Source organism: Lycorma delicatula, chromosome 2 (assembly GCF_047948215.1).
Source record: "Lycorma delicatula isolate Av1 chromosome 2, ASM4794821v1, whole genome shotgun sequence".
Lineage (NCBI taxonomy): Eukaryota > Metazoa > Arthropoda > Insecta > Hemiptera > Fulgoridae > Lycorma > Lycorma delicatula.
Genome location: NC_134456.1, coordinates 26,372,292 through 26,386,233, shown reverse-complemented (window position 1 = coordinate 26,386,233; position 13,942 = coordinate 26,372,292). Strand labels below are relative to the sequence as shown.

Sequence of the window (13,942 nt, the reverse complement as noted above, 5' to 3'; positions counted from 1 at the left end):
AGTGGTTATTGAAAATTAATTGGTAAGTTTAACTTACCTAGTTATTGTGTTTTGATGGTTTACATTACATAAACTATTATATACATATATATATATATATATTATAATATAATATAATATAATTATTATTATATGAAATAAAATTGTATAATTGTATTGTTTAAAATTGCATACACAATTGTTTCTCAAACTGTAAACAATATTCAATTTTGCCAAGCCACATTCTTAATACAACAACTACTGTAGAACAGGTTCATGTAGTTTCTGACTGTGTAATCTTAATCTGTACACAGTAATTAGGCTCGTGTATTTTTATATCCTGATTTTGAAAATGTGTGCTAATGTTAAATGAAGTTGGTTACAAAATCCCACCTACTACAAAAAATTTTAAATTATAATTAACAAATTAAATTTAAGAAGTTAAATAACAAATTTTCAAACATAGGTATTCTGTCTTATTTGATCTTATTTCATTTGTGATACCAGCTTCCATTTAAAAAATAGAGGAAAAACATTAGAAAAAAATTAGTTTGCAAGGTTACCATTTTTTAACAATAATGGCTTTCTGGTCAAGGAAATTTTATAGTTAATAAATATAAATACAAAAGAATTTACTTTGAGTTAGTTTTCTTCCCTAAGTGCACAACAAAGTATAGTTATCAGTGCCCAGACACGATATCTATATAGTAAATAATTAAAAATTTAATTTAATTAAAAACTAAAACCCAACAACATAAATTGAAAACACCTAGGATATGTGCTAAATGGAAAATAAAACCGTAATGAGACATTACATTAATAATCTAAATTAAAACAATAAATTCATCACTCGCCATACACCAAATTCTATAAAGAGCTGAAACATACTATAGAAAACTCTAAGTCTGAGTATAAAAGAACGGCCCTTAGAAAACAGAAAGCATTTAATTTATCATCTCACTGTTTCCCAAGATATTTCTGATGTTAGACTCAAATTTAAATTTCCGACACAAAATCACTTAACAGACACAGTTCACAAGTATGTGATGTATCGTCTTTTGGCAATGGCAGAGAACACAAACTGGTTTGAGTCATCACATATCCATGACAACTTCTCAACTTTCTAATTTTAAACCACAATCATGCAATTATGGTGTCTTAAATTAAGACTCGATTTTTTCAGAAAATATAAAAGATCTGTTTACATTAGGTATATTATAATGAATAACAGAATATATAACTTTTTTTTCAATTAAAATTCAACTGTTGACTGAGTATTAGCTGACAGACAGGTACCGGTATTTTTTCACAATTCTCTTTAGTTAATGATGATTAATTATCCTTTTTGAATGCTTCTAGGGAGAGAAAGAAGTAATGACCTGATCCAAAACTCTTGGGCTGGATCCCATACACTTCTACACTTCATCCTTGATACTCTTTATAACAGTTGATGATAGTATCAATGAGAATCAAAACAGTCTTCCATCTGTTATCATATATGTGCATTTAAGAGGGTTAGATTCAGATTCAGGAAGTGAGCTTTACTCAATAGGGATTTAGTTTTCTAGATTTATTAGTATTTTCATGCAACCTCCAGTTAGGAAACATGAGTCACTGGACAATTATCTAGGCACAGTTATCCAACCTGCTGATCTCTAGTAAACAAATGGATGCCTCACTGACTACTAGAGGATACCAGCATGATTTCAATGAGGAACTGGCACGGCGGTTGATATTATTCCCAATAGTTGTTCTTAGGAGAAGGGTAAAAGTAAAGGGACAATCAACACAGAAGAACTAACTGTGATCAAAGAAGTTTATTATCTTATTTACAAGCTGTCATAAGACAAGTATAGTATCTCAAATGCAGTATAAACTAAGGTGTAATATCACTGAAACTGTGCCAACACTATAAAATGTATTTGATTCTCCAATTCTTTTATTATATATTAAGTTTATAAAACAAAAAAATATTAACATTTCTCCATAAATGTTTAATGTACTGGGGGAGATTATCCAAGGGCAAAGTAACCAATTTGTGGCTTATTAGAGCCATTTTTTTAAAGATATTTAATCATAGAGAATGAAACTTATGAAAGCATTTTACGAAAATTTTATTATTTTTTTACATAATTTATAAAATTAATGTATAATTTTATTAATTAATGTACTGTTAACCTATTAGATTGGGTAAATTCTGAAATTTTTCTTTACAGAATTCAACAATGATTTTCATTCAACTGAAGTTATCACAGTTTATTTGATAACAAATGGCATTCTGAAAATGTCAATGCTGAAAATATTAAAGAATTGTTAAAATGTGACAACAATGAATCCAGTTGTGAGAAGCTATTGGGAGAACTAACTGTTAAGGGTCAAGGTAAGGATAAAATTACCGTAGGTGAAATTAATGCTGAAGGATAAGGTACCAAGCCGATAAATAAAAATGATTTTGCTGTTGATAAGGAATTTTTCTTCAATTAGCAGGGAACCAAAATGAGAGTTTATTTATTAGGTGATAGAATCAAGTTCTGCAGATGAGGTTATTTATTTAACAGAAAGAATCTAATGCAAGAAAAAAATTTGTCACTTACTTTAAGTTTAACAATACCTAGTACACATGTCAAAGTAGGAGTATAGATTTAACTATATACTCTTACTTTGAAAAAGGGAAACCATGAAGAGAAATTCTGCTACTTTTACTTCATTTTTTGCATCATCCGTCAATTACCATTTGACATTTGTGAAAAAAAGATGCAATTATATATTTAAATATATGAAGATCCAACCCATAATATTTCATTAAATTATTGTCCTTTGGAAACAAGTTGGAATATTACATTACATAACATTATGATTTTTATTAAATTTTTTTAAAATAAGTTTTCTGTTAATTTTTCAAATCATACAATTTTTATTATGGAGTTTTGCAGTGACTGAAAAACTCATTTGAAATTGCATAAAAAGATTCTATGTTTTAATTCTGTGGCACTCAGTAATGGTCTTTCATGAGTAACAGCTATAAATATCTCTAGAAATTTTTTTTTATTATCGTAATTTTATACCTCAAAATTCAATGATAACTAACCTTCAATTATCAAGAAACTGGTTTGAAATTTTTATCAAGCAAAATGTAATTTTTATGGTATTATACGTGCATGTTCAATGTTTCAGCCAAAAATTTCATGATGCAATTTTCAGATCTTTTTCATAAATTTTTATAGGCTGAATTTTTAACAAGCATTTGTAATTTCACAGCCATATGGAAAGTGTTAAAGAATTAACTATTTATAAAATTATAAAGGAAGTAAAGTTATTTACCTTGCGGTTGGTCATGTATATATGCAAATCTTCCATTTTCTAATTGAATTATATTTGCTTCTACAGCAACAGGAGGAGCTTCAATACTTTCAATAACTTCAGTCTGTTCTTGCTCTGTATCCTGTTCTACATGCACCATGGTTACATTGGTTAGATCTATTGTATCTATAAAAAAAAAAAAAATTATTTTAGCATAATTAGGGTTATCTTAACCTACATTAATAGTAATCACAGAAAACCTGATATTTAATTTACGTCATGTTTTTTGTAATATCCAAAATAAGAAGCAAGAGTCCAAGATAAGGACAGAGGTAGAGCAGCTAAACTGTGACTGTCATATAACAAAACAGAAAATGCCAATGTGCTATCACAAATGCAGCAAACTGAAAAGCCACATGTAATTCATACACATGGAGGAAAGGAAGAACAAAATAAAGTAAGGTGAAAGATATGAATCAATCCAAGAAAGGGCTGCTCAGTGAGATGAAAGTTAGCCACTTTGCTCACAATCAACACTTTCACCTTACCATGCGCAAAAATTCCTCAATAGCCGTAATCTAGCTCATTGAACCAGCCAAAGATAAATGATTGGCTGTCACATACTTATATTTACTAATTTTTTTTTTTACCAAAACAAGTGGTGAATAGCAAGATGCACCCATAACACAAAAGTCACAGAATTTTTATACAGGCAGTAAACATCTGAAGAATATATTAAGTTTACTGACAACTCAGATTTTTCTTGTAAATGAGTGTACCTCAAATCTGTCTCTTCTCTACACAGATACTAAAAATGTCTAACATGCTGATATGAAACTTACTACTAGATCAAATTTTTAATACTTTTCATGTAAGTCTTTAGATTACGCAGATTTGCTTGAAAGCTTTTATGAAACATATAATGACACTAAACAAGATAGGGATTAAATTACAAAATTACACAACCTGTTAGATTATGCCTACTTCTCCAATAGTTCAGTCATAAATATTGCATTATTAAATAAAATTGTTTTGTAATTTTACATAATTATGGTAACAATATATTTAATCCACAGGGACACACATTGAGTTGCCCATAGCCTTTCCAGAGATAAAAAAAAGACATAAAGCAAGATACAAATCCAATTACTATACTCATCTTCAATAACCCTTAGACATACATTAATAAGGCTATGTCTACTTCTCCAAGAGAACAAGAGGTAATCAAGTGTTCAAATGCAACTTTCTGTAACTCTTTGCAGAGCAACATTATCATACTGCTTTGATAACATTTTCCACTGCTGTCTTCAATGACTACTTTGTACTTCTGTGAGTTTAATAGCTGTTGTTCACTGAATTTGTGTTTTAAAAAACGCAGTATTTACACGCTTTACACAATTCCATTTAAAACATTAGTGAACAGAAAGTATTGTTTTACTAATACACATTTACTTCATTTACATGAAAATATTTCAAAGAAATTAATATAAAAAAATATATGTACAGTAACAAACACACAGTACAATAGTGAAATGAATTTCAGCTAAATAAAACTGGTCTCCACATTATTTTCACATGTTAACAAAATTACATCAATAACATGTCTAGATACTTTATTAACATGCGAGGAGTAAATATGAATAAATTAACTGAGAGACCAATTAACTGTATCCCATCTTCCGAACTATCACATAAAGGAAGTATAATCTCAAAAGAAAAACAAGTAACTGGCACTTACTTTTGTCAAGAAAGCTTTCTGGAGCAACAAGGGCTTGCATACCATCAGCAAGAGTAATGAGAGCAACAGGAACTGGATACTGGGCGAGTGGGACATAACTTTCAGTCGACTCATCTTGTAAGGCAGATGCCAAAACTGTATTATCCACTTCTAATTCAACTTTATCTCCTTCAACTTCTTTACACACTAGAACAAAAATATAATGCATTCACATCTAAAAGATAAATAATCTCAAGACAGAAATGAATTGTTACGACCAACAGCTGATTAAGACAGAGGATGCCTAAGGACATGACTAGCCGTGCTAGTTATGACTACTGTAATTATTAATTAACATCTGAAGGGCTGCCAGCTAGTTGAGACTTGGAATTGTATTTATTTATTATTGTTATAACCTTACTTTTTGTCTTGACACTAAAAAAAAGGGCAATATCTATATAAATCAAGCTTTTAAATTATGCAAGAAAAAGTAAATTTTATGAGCTAGACCTTGATGGAAACATGCATAAAATCATCTAAATTCTGTAACCCAAATGGAATTTTTTCTGAGGAGAATCAAATGATAAGCTAATCAAACTGACACTGGGGACAACACTTTGATTTGCTTCAGAATAAATTTGCTGAACCATATTCAATGACAAAAAACATGCAGTACACTTCCTAAATGAAAATAAAAATCTCTTTAATCACTGAATCAGCTTTAGAGTGTATAAATAATTGTTTTAGTTTATTTTCAGACATCTTGACTTTTTTCTAACAATGTTAGAAAAAATTTTTTCTAACAAATTTCCAGCAAATAAAAACGTGAAACAACATTAGACATAACTAGAGAATACAATCATACATGGATATAATGAATGAACTGAATAAATAGTAACATACTAACTTTTCTAAATCCAGTTGAATGTTAAATGCCAAATGAAGAATACCTATAAACTGCACACATACAGGAATATTTTACAATAAGAAAGTTTTTTTTTACTGCAAACTACAACAGAAAGTTAAAAATGAGTCAAAAGAAAATACAACTGTTATTTAAGAAGGTTTTCATGCCATTAAAAAACTATCTAAATAAATGACGTATTTCTTTTGTATGTTTATGTTTAAGAATGTTTAATTTTATACTTACAGTAATTATATAATCCCTATACTTTACTATAACATAATATATATTATCTTTATTATAAAAATACGAAGTATAATCTTTATTACATTGTGAATTTCAGAAGTTTTTAAAAAAAAGAATCATATGGAGTAGCTACACTGAATAACTGTTAAAAATTTAGCAAATTAAACAATAATGATTACTTTAAAATGAAAAATCATGAAACAAATTATTTTTACATTCTTTTTCTTTATTATAAGTATATAACCACATAGAAAATCTATTTGTCTGAGTCTCACAATGAAGAACTGCCTGTGCCTAATCCACCAGAAAATATCATACTTAGTGATGATCAACAACACAAAGATTTGGCAGAGGATAATGAAGATGTAAGGGTTGATCCAACCTATGAAGCTTTGTGTTCATCTGGTGAACCACATTCATTAATACAAGGGAACCTCAATGACCCTGTACAAAATCTGATTTTATCAAAAAAGGATGGAGAACTTTTAAGCTCATGATTAAAAGGATGGAACCTCCTCCTCCACCACAAAATAAAAGTATGTGTTTTCAGAAAGAGGCATAATGACTTCAAGAATTTCTTTGTACTTGAAGATGTACTTGTTTTTCGTAATAATATTTTGTCTGTAACGGAATCACTTGATCATGAGTACAAAACAGATGAATGGCATTTGTTTATTGATTTGTCTAACACTAATCTGAAAGCTGTGCTTCTGCACACCGGGAATGAATTTCCATCAGTGCCATCAGCTTACGCTACCTACGGCTCTGAAATAAACTTACATGAACATGAAAAACTTCTGCTAGATAACATAAAGTATGAAGAATTTCAAAGGAATATCTGTAGTGACTTGAAAATAACTGCTCTGTTAGTAGGTCTTCAACTTAGTTTCAACAAATACTTTTGTTTTCTTTGCGAGTGGAATAGCAGACAACAAAAAAATCATTACGAACAGAAAGAGTGGTGAAACTGAACAGCATTAATCCAGGAAAGAATAATATTGTCAAAGCACCGCTTGTTAATTCTAAAAAAGATTATTTACCTACACTCCACGTAAAGCTGGAGCTTATGAAAAACTTCATGAAAGCAATGTATCAAGGTGGGCTTGGATTCGCTTACTTAAAAAATAAGTTTCCAAAGATCAGTGAAGCAAAACTTAGAGGGAATCTTTGTAGGACCTCAAATTAGAGAATTATTTTAAGATGACAACTTCAATAGTACATTAAATGAGGTGGAGAAAGCTACATGGGAGTCTTTTAACCGAATTTACCAGAACCTCTTAGGAAACCATAATCCGTAAATCCGTTTCCATAAATCCAAAAATTACAAAGAAATAGTGGATGATCTTTTAAAACTAATAAAATCATGGTATGCAATATATCACTGAGGATTCACTTCTTGGATTTCTTCTCACCAAATCTAGGAACAATCAGCTACAAAAATGGTGAACGGTCAATCAGGATATTTCAGATATGGGAAAGCAGTATCAAGGTAAGTGGGGTCCAAGCGTGCTAGCTGACTATTGTTAGACCCTAAAGAGAGTGTTCATGATGCAAAATATGAAGAAAATCAAATATCACTACTTTTTAGGTGACATTATATTATACTAAGAATGCATTTTAAATATGCAATATTGTAAAATTAAAATAGTTGTCTCTTAAAATCCTTAAATGATGTCGGAAACCATATTTGAATTCAGCGTGAAAAATGCTAATAGATTCACCCATTTTTATTTCTAGGACAAAAAATAAATCAAATTTTGTATACCAGTGTAATTTTTACTCCCAGAGTGTCTCCTGTAAACAATCACAAGTCATTTGATTTTTGCACGATAGATGACTTTAATTTTTAATTGTTAATAACATTAATTATAAAAATGTAATATTATATATATACATATAATAAAATATATATAAATATAATATATATATTATTTTTTATAATCAAAAACAAACTTGAACAACCCAAATACAGAATTACAAAGTAAATGAATGATACTTACCTTATTTTATTTTCTTTATTCCAATAGCACTTTTGCAGGATCCCGCATCATCAGTTGTATATAAATGATATAAAATTACATATCAAAGCATAACAATTTTTTTAGAAAAAATTAAAAGATTAAAATTTAATTTACTGTCATATATAGAAAACATAAAATCAATTAAATAAAATATTTATAAGATTTATACCGTGTAACCTGGCCAGCCAATGTATGTTACATTATTGAGTGGATTTAAAATATACATTCTGATTACATCTACTTTTATGTAAAAATGTCCTGCCATCTGTTGCTGCTTTTATAATATTGTCATCTTCATACTCTGTATGAAAGTTGATAGTTGGAAATTCTTTTGTACTTATTTACATAAAATCTCTCCAAAATGTCCAAACTTTTACTATTATTATTTTAATTAAAATTTTCAACTTCCACTATTTTCAAATTTGTCTGAATATCAAATACAGAATGTCTGTTCTTAATAAGGTGGTCAGCAACATTAGATAAACCCAATTTACCATTTTTATAATTTCTAATGTGTTCTAAAAATCTAGTTTTAAAACATCTTTTAGTTTTACACATATATATATATATGATCACAATCTTGATTTTATTTTATAAATTCCGCATAAATTATATATAAGTCAGGGTGATAGTTATTTTTTAAATATTTTATTATATGACTGTTTGTCTTGTACGGTGATTTAAATTTACTTTTATCATAAATATGTATACCATGTATATGTATACCAAAAAATATAATAATCTGATGAAACAGTATTTTTTTTTTTTTTTTGTCTTCAGTCATTTGACTGGTTTGATGCAGCTCTCCAAGATTCCCTATCTAGTGCTAGTCGTTTCATTTCAGTATACCCTCTACATCCTACATCCCCAACAATTTGTTTTACATACTCCAAACGTGGCCTGCCTACACAATTTTTCCCTTCTACCTGTCCTTCCAATATTAAAGAGACTATTCCAGGATGCCTTAGTATGTGGCCTATAAGTCTGTTTCTTCTTTTAACTATATTTTTCCAAATGCTACTTTCTTCATCTATTTGCTGCAATACCTCTTCATTTGTCACTTTATCCACCCATCTGATTTTTAACATTCTCCTATAGCACCACATTTCAAAAGCTTCTAATCTTTTCTTCTCAGATACTCCGATCGTCCAAGTTTCACTTCCATATAAAGCGACACTCCAAACATACACTTTCAAAAATCTTTTCCTGACATTTAAATTCATTTTTGATGTAAACAAATTATATTTCTTACTGAAGGCTCGTTTAGCTTGTGCTATTCGGCATTTTATATCGCTCCTGCTTCGTCCATCTTTAGTAATTTTACTTCCCAAATAACAAAATTCTTCTACCTCCATAAACAGTATGTATTACAAAAACAGTATGTATTACAAAATAATTTCAAAGAAATAAATGACCCCACTAATAAATTTCTAAACATAACTAAAAGTTTAATAAAAAATATATAAGATTCTTAATTATAAAAATAGCTTATAATATCATTCTAGATTATACCCATTTGAACCAAGTGCATCAAAATTAACAGCACTCCCAAAAATACATAAACCTGGTATACCTATGCAAACTTTGATAGATTTCACAACTGCTCCATCATATATTATATCAAAGACAATAGATAAAATACTCAGGGTAAAAATGAATTTGGATTATAAATACAACATAAAAACCGAATTTGAAATTATAAATAAATTTAAAGATTTAACAATTTGAGAAAAACTAGGATGGTAAGTTACGATATTAGTAATATATATCATTGCATACCCACAGATAAAACAGTTCAAATAATAAAAAACAAATTAATATACAATAGTGAAGACCAGTTGTTTATTGATAATATTATTACTATTGTTAGAAATATTTGAAAACAAAATTACTTTAAACTTAATGATAAATATTATATTCAGGAAAATACTTTACCAATGGGTTTTCCATTATCAGCTATCATGTCCACAATTTATTTACAGGATTTTGAAGGTAAAATTATTTATGGCATTATTCATACACATGATATCCTGTTATGGACTACGTATGTTGATGATGTTTTTCTATTTTATAATCCCAGTATACACAATGAACATTTAATAATTCTGAATAAAATTAATTCATATTATAATAGCTGGAAATTTACTTTTGAAATTGACATAAAGAGAGAAATAAATTTTCTAGATGTTAGTATCAAAATTAACAAAAATAATCAATTTATAATGTCAGTGTATAGGAAACCCACAACCAATAAAACCACAATACATAGAAATTCAAATCATGTGGTCACACAAAATTATTACATATACACAATGGTTAACAGAGAAATTAATTACACGAAATATAATAAAAATAAAAGTAAATTAAACAAAGAAATAGATATTATAAAACAAATTGCTTAACATAATGGTTATAATGTCTCTTGAAATATGCAAAAAACAAATTTCAAAAATTAATAATACCACAACTCTTATATCTATAAATGATACACAAAAAATTGACAATGTATATTTAAAATATTTATACACTGATAATGTAGTTAAAAATATAACTACTATTTATGATAAAAGTAAATTTAAACCGGCATACAAGACAATCATATAATAAAATATTTAAAAAATAACAATCCAACTGACTTATGTAATTCATGCAGAATTTATAAAATAAAATGTAATGATTATGACTACATATATATATACACAGGTAAAACTAATATGTCTTTTAAAACTAGATTTTTTAGAACACATTAGAAATTATAAAAATGGTAAATTGGGTTTATCTGATGTTGCTGACCACCTTATTAATAACAAAAATTCTGTATCTAACATTCAGATAAATTTAGAAATAGTGGAAGTCGAGAAATTTAATTTAAATAATAATAATAATAATAACAGTTTGGACATTTTGGAGAGATTTTATGTATATTATGTACAAAAGAATTTCCAACTTTATCAACTTTCAGACAGAGTATGAAGATAACACTATTATAAACGCAGCGACAGATGGCAGGATGTTTTTAGATAAAAATAGATATAATCAGAATTTATATAAACGATTTTAAATCCACTCAATAATGTAACACTGGTTGACCAGGTTACAGGGAATAAATTTTATAATTATTTAATTTAATTGATTTCACGTTTTCTATATATGACAGTAATTTTAATTTTAATCTTTTAATTTTTATCTAAAAAAATTGTTATGCTTTGATATGTAATTTTATATCATTTATATACAACTGATGATGCGAGATCCTGCAAAAGTGCTATTGGAATAAAGAAAAGAAAATAAGGTAAGTATCATTCATTTACTTTGTTAATTCTGCAATTGGGTTGTGCAGGATGGTTTTTGTTTATAAAAAATACAGTATACTGGTACAGAAGAATATGGGTCTTATAAGTAGTGACTTAAGAAGAAGAAAAAAAATAAATATATATATTATTAATGTATACTAATATATTTAGAATAATTAATTATATTAAGTGTTATAATAGTTAATAAAATTTATAATACTACAATTTTGACATTATTATAAGTTACAAAATAAAAACTTTTTTGCACATTTATATATTTATTGTGAAAATTAGTTTCTAATGATCTGCATCTGCAAATTAAAAATAACCACCAATAGTATATGTTGATGATTGTAACAAAACAAAATCTTCAAAGTATTTTTTTCAAGATATAGTTTATATACTCACAAGTTACAGAGCTTCCATCAACTGATATAGTTTCCAGAAATATACTTCCTGGATCATCTACACAAGATGAATCTGAATTCTCCATCAGACAATCTGTCACTGATCAATCAGGAAAATTGTTTTCTGCACAGAAAGTAATAAAATTATATACAATGTACATTTCTCAAAAATACCACTTTATAAGGAAACAAATAATTCTTAATGCTGTGAAATAAATTTATATAGTTTTTCTGAACATTCCAAAGTCCAGAAGTTTTTCTAGGTCTGTAATTCAAGAACAAAATAAATAACTACATATTTGGTCAAAATCATCTGTAGAAAAATTCAAAAGAAGTATAAAGGGATGCAACATAGCCAACTCAAAAGGGCTAAAAGTTAAATAAGTGAAATGATAATTAACATGCCTTTTCAATACATTGGTAACCACATCAACATAACAACTAGTACACATCCCAATATTATATACATAACAAATTATCTTAGCCATTTCAAAGACAGATCTACATCTAACTTCAACAATGCAGAGGCCCTGAAAAAGAATCTTCATCCAACAATTTCCAGCTAGGACTTTTAGAGATTATTCATATAACTTGATCAGTAATGCAGCTAACTAGACGTATTTTTATTAGTTTTTGCTTACTGTATTGATGGACCTCGGAAATAATGTAACTGATGGAAACAGAGGCAGTACCTCGTTCCACCTACTCATTTCCTAGGAGATATGACAGCAAATGTGCTGGCTACCACCCTGGTTCCATCAGTAACACCTGCGCTTAAATCTTTATTGAAGCTATGGACATGGTGACTCTTCCTATGCAACTGTCTATGGAATCTAGTTTCCTATATAATGACTGCACAAACTAGCCAACTAGTAGCTTTAGTGCCAATCAGGGAAAGCCTCCTAATCCTACTACAATCAATATCTTAATCCATAGAATGTAACTACAACAATGATGATGAAAAAACTACTCTTCTGCAAAAAAAAAACTTATCAAGGCCATCCAAAAAAACAATCAGTTTCACTCTTCACAGAAAATAAAACATGGCAGCATCTATAATTATAAAACTTAAGGGACAAAGACATTTCTCCCCAACTTTAAAGTGATAGCCAAAATACACCAAAATTAATTCACAATTATGAAATTAGAAAACATTTTAAACATTTATATATATATATATATATATACATACATTCTAAAGACCAGCAATTATTACTGATAATAACAGCAATTGTAGTCCTGATATTAGACCCATGGGTACTTTATAAAATTACCCAAGTAGCTTGATAGTATCCTATTTGATAATGGGTAAAATATTTTTAAAAAAGCTATCATTCCAATAATTCTAATTTATAAAGGTTATATGAAAAGGAAAAATGAATAGGAGTAAATATTTTTTAAATTAAACAAATGGAAAATACCAACAATAAGACACCTTAGCTTGATCAACCGTACACATCTAATATAGTACAGGGTAAATTGTGCCTGACTGAATTGGCACATTCATTCATTTTTTTTAACTGTAAAGATAAAGTAGTGTTTATAATATAAAAATTAATAACCCTGTGCACTTTACGCCTAAAACTGGTAAATATTCTAAATTAATTTTGACCTATTCAATATACACTGAAATAAAGAATTTTTTTTTTTTAATTTACAAAAATTTGTTTTATCTCATTACAGAAATTAAAATTTTATATTAAGTAGAGTAACAACTGAGAATAAAATAAATTTGTTATGTTTGTGTTCCCAATGGATCTGCAATGATTATTTAAAGCAATGAACTTTTTAAATAACAAACTGAACCAAATACAGTTGTTATAACTAACTTTGTGATGTTTTCAGTTGCTCTTATGGGCAAAGACATATGAACAAACAACAAAAAAAGCACTACACTTTGTGTATAAGTAAAATATATACAAAGTAGGGTTTTAACTTAATAGGCTTGTAGTCAGGAAAGTATAGTATAAAAATATCACAAAGTAGGTTTGAAACAGGTGATTCATGAAAGGTCAAAGTCCACTCCATGTTACCAGTAATCTAGTCAATTAGCAACCAATAAGTGCTGTGGGGAG

At 28.2% G+C, this 13,942-nt stretch overlaps 1 protein-coding gene across 5 annotated transcripts in view; it reads right to left on the bottom strand.

The window, feature by feature from the left end:
* LOC142320582 (uncharacterized) overlaps nt 1-13,942 on the bottom strand; it is a 39,941-nt gene that overhangs the window by 24,726 nt on the left and 1,273 nt on the right. For all 5 annotated transcript variants that reach the window (XM_075358539.1, XM_075358541.1, XM_075358542.1 and 2 more), the window contains exons 2-4: nt 11,869-11,991; nt 5,018-5,203; nt 3,301-3,465 (exon numbers count right to left, since the gene is read on the bottom strand). In XM_075358539.1, coding sequence (XP_075214654.1) covers nt 3,301-3,465; nt 5,018-5,203; nt 11,869-11,953 — 436 coding nt within the window. In that variant the 5' untranslated portion in view covers nt 11,954-11,991. The remainder of the gene's footprint in view (nt 1-3,300; nt 3,466-5,017; nt 5,204-11,868; nt 11,992-13,942) is intronic.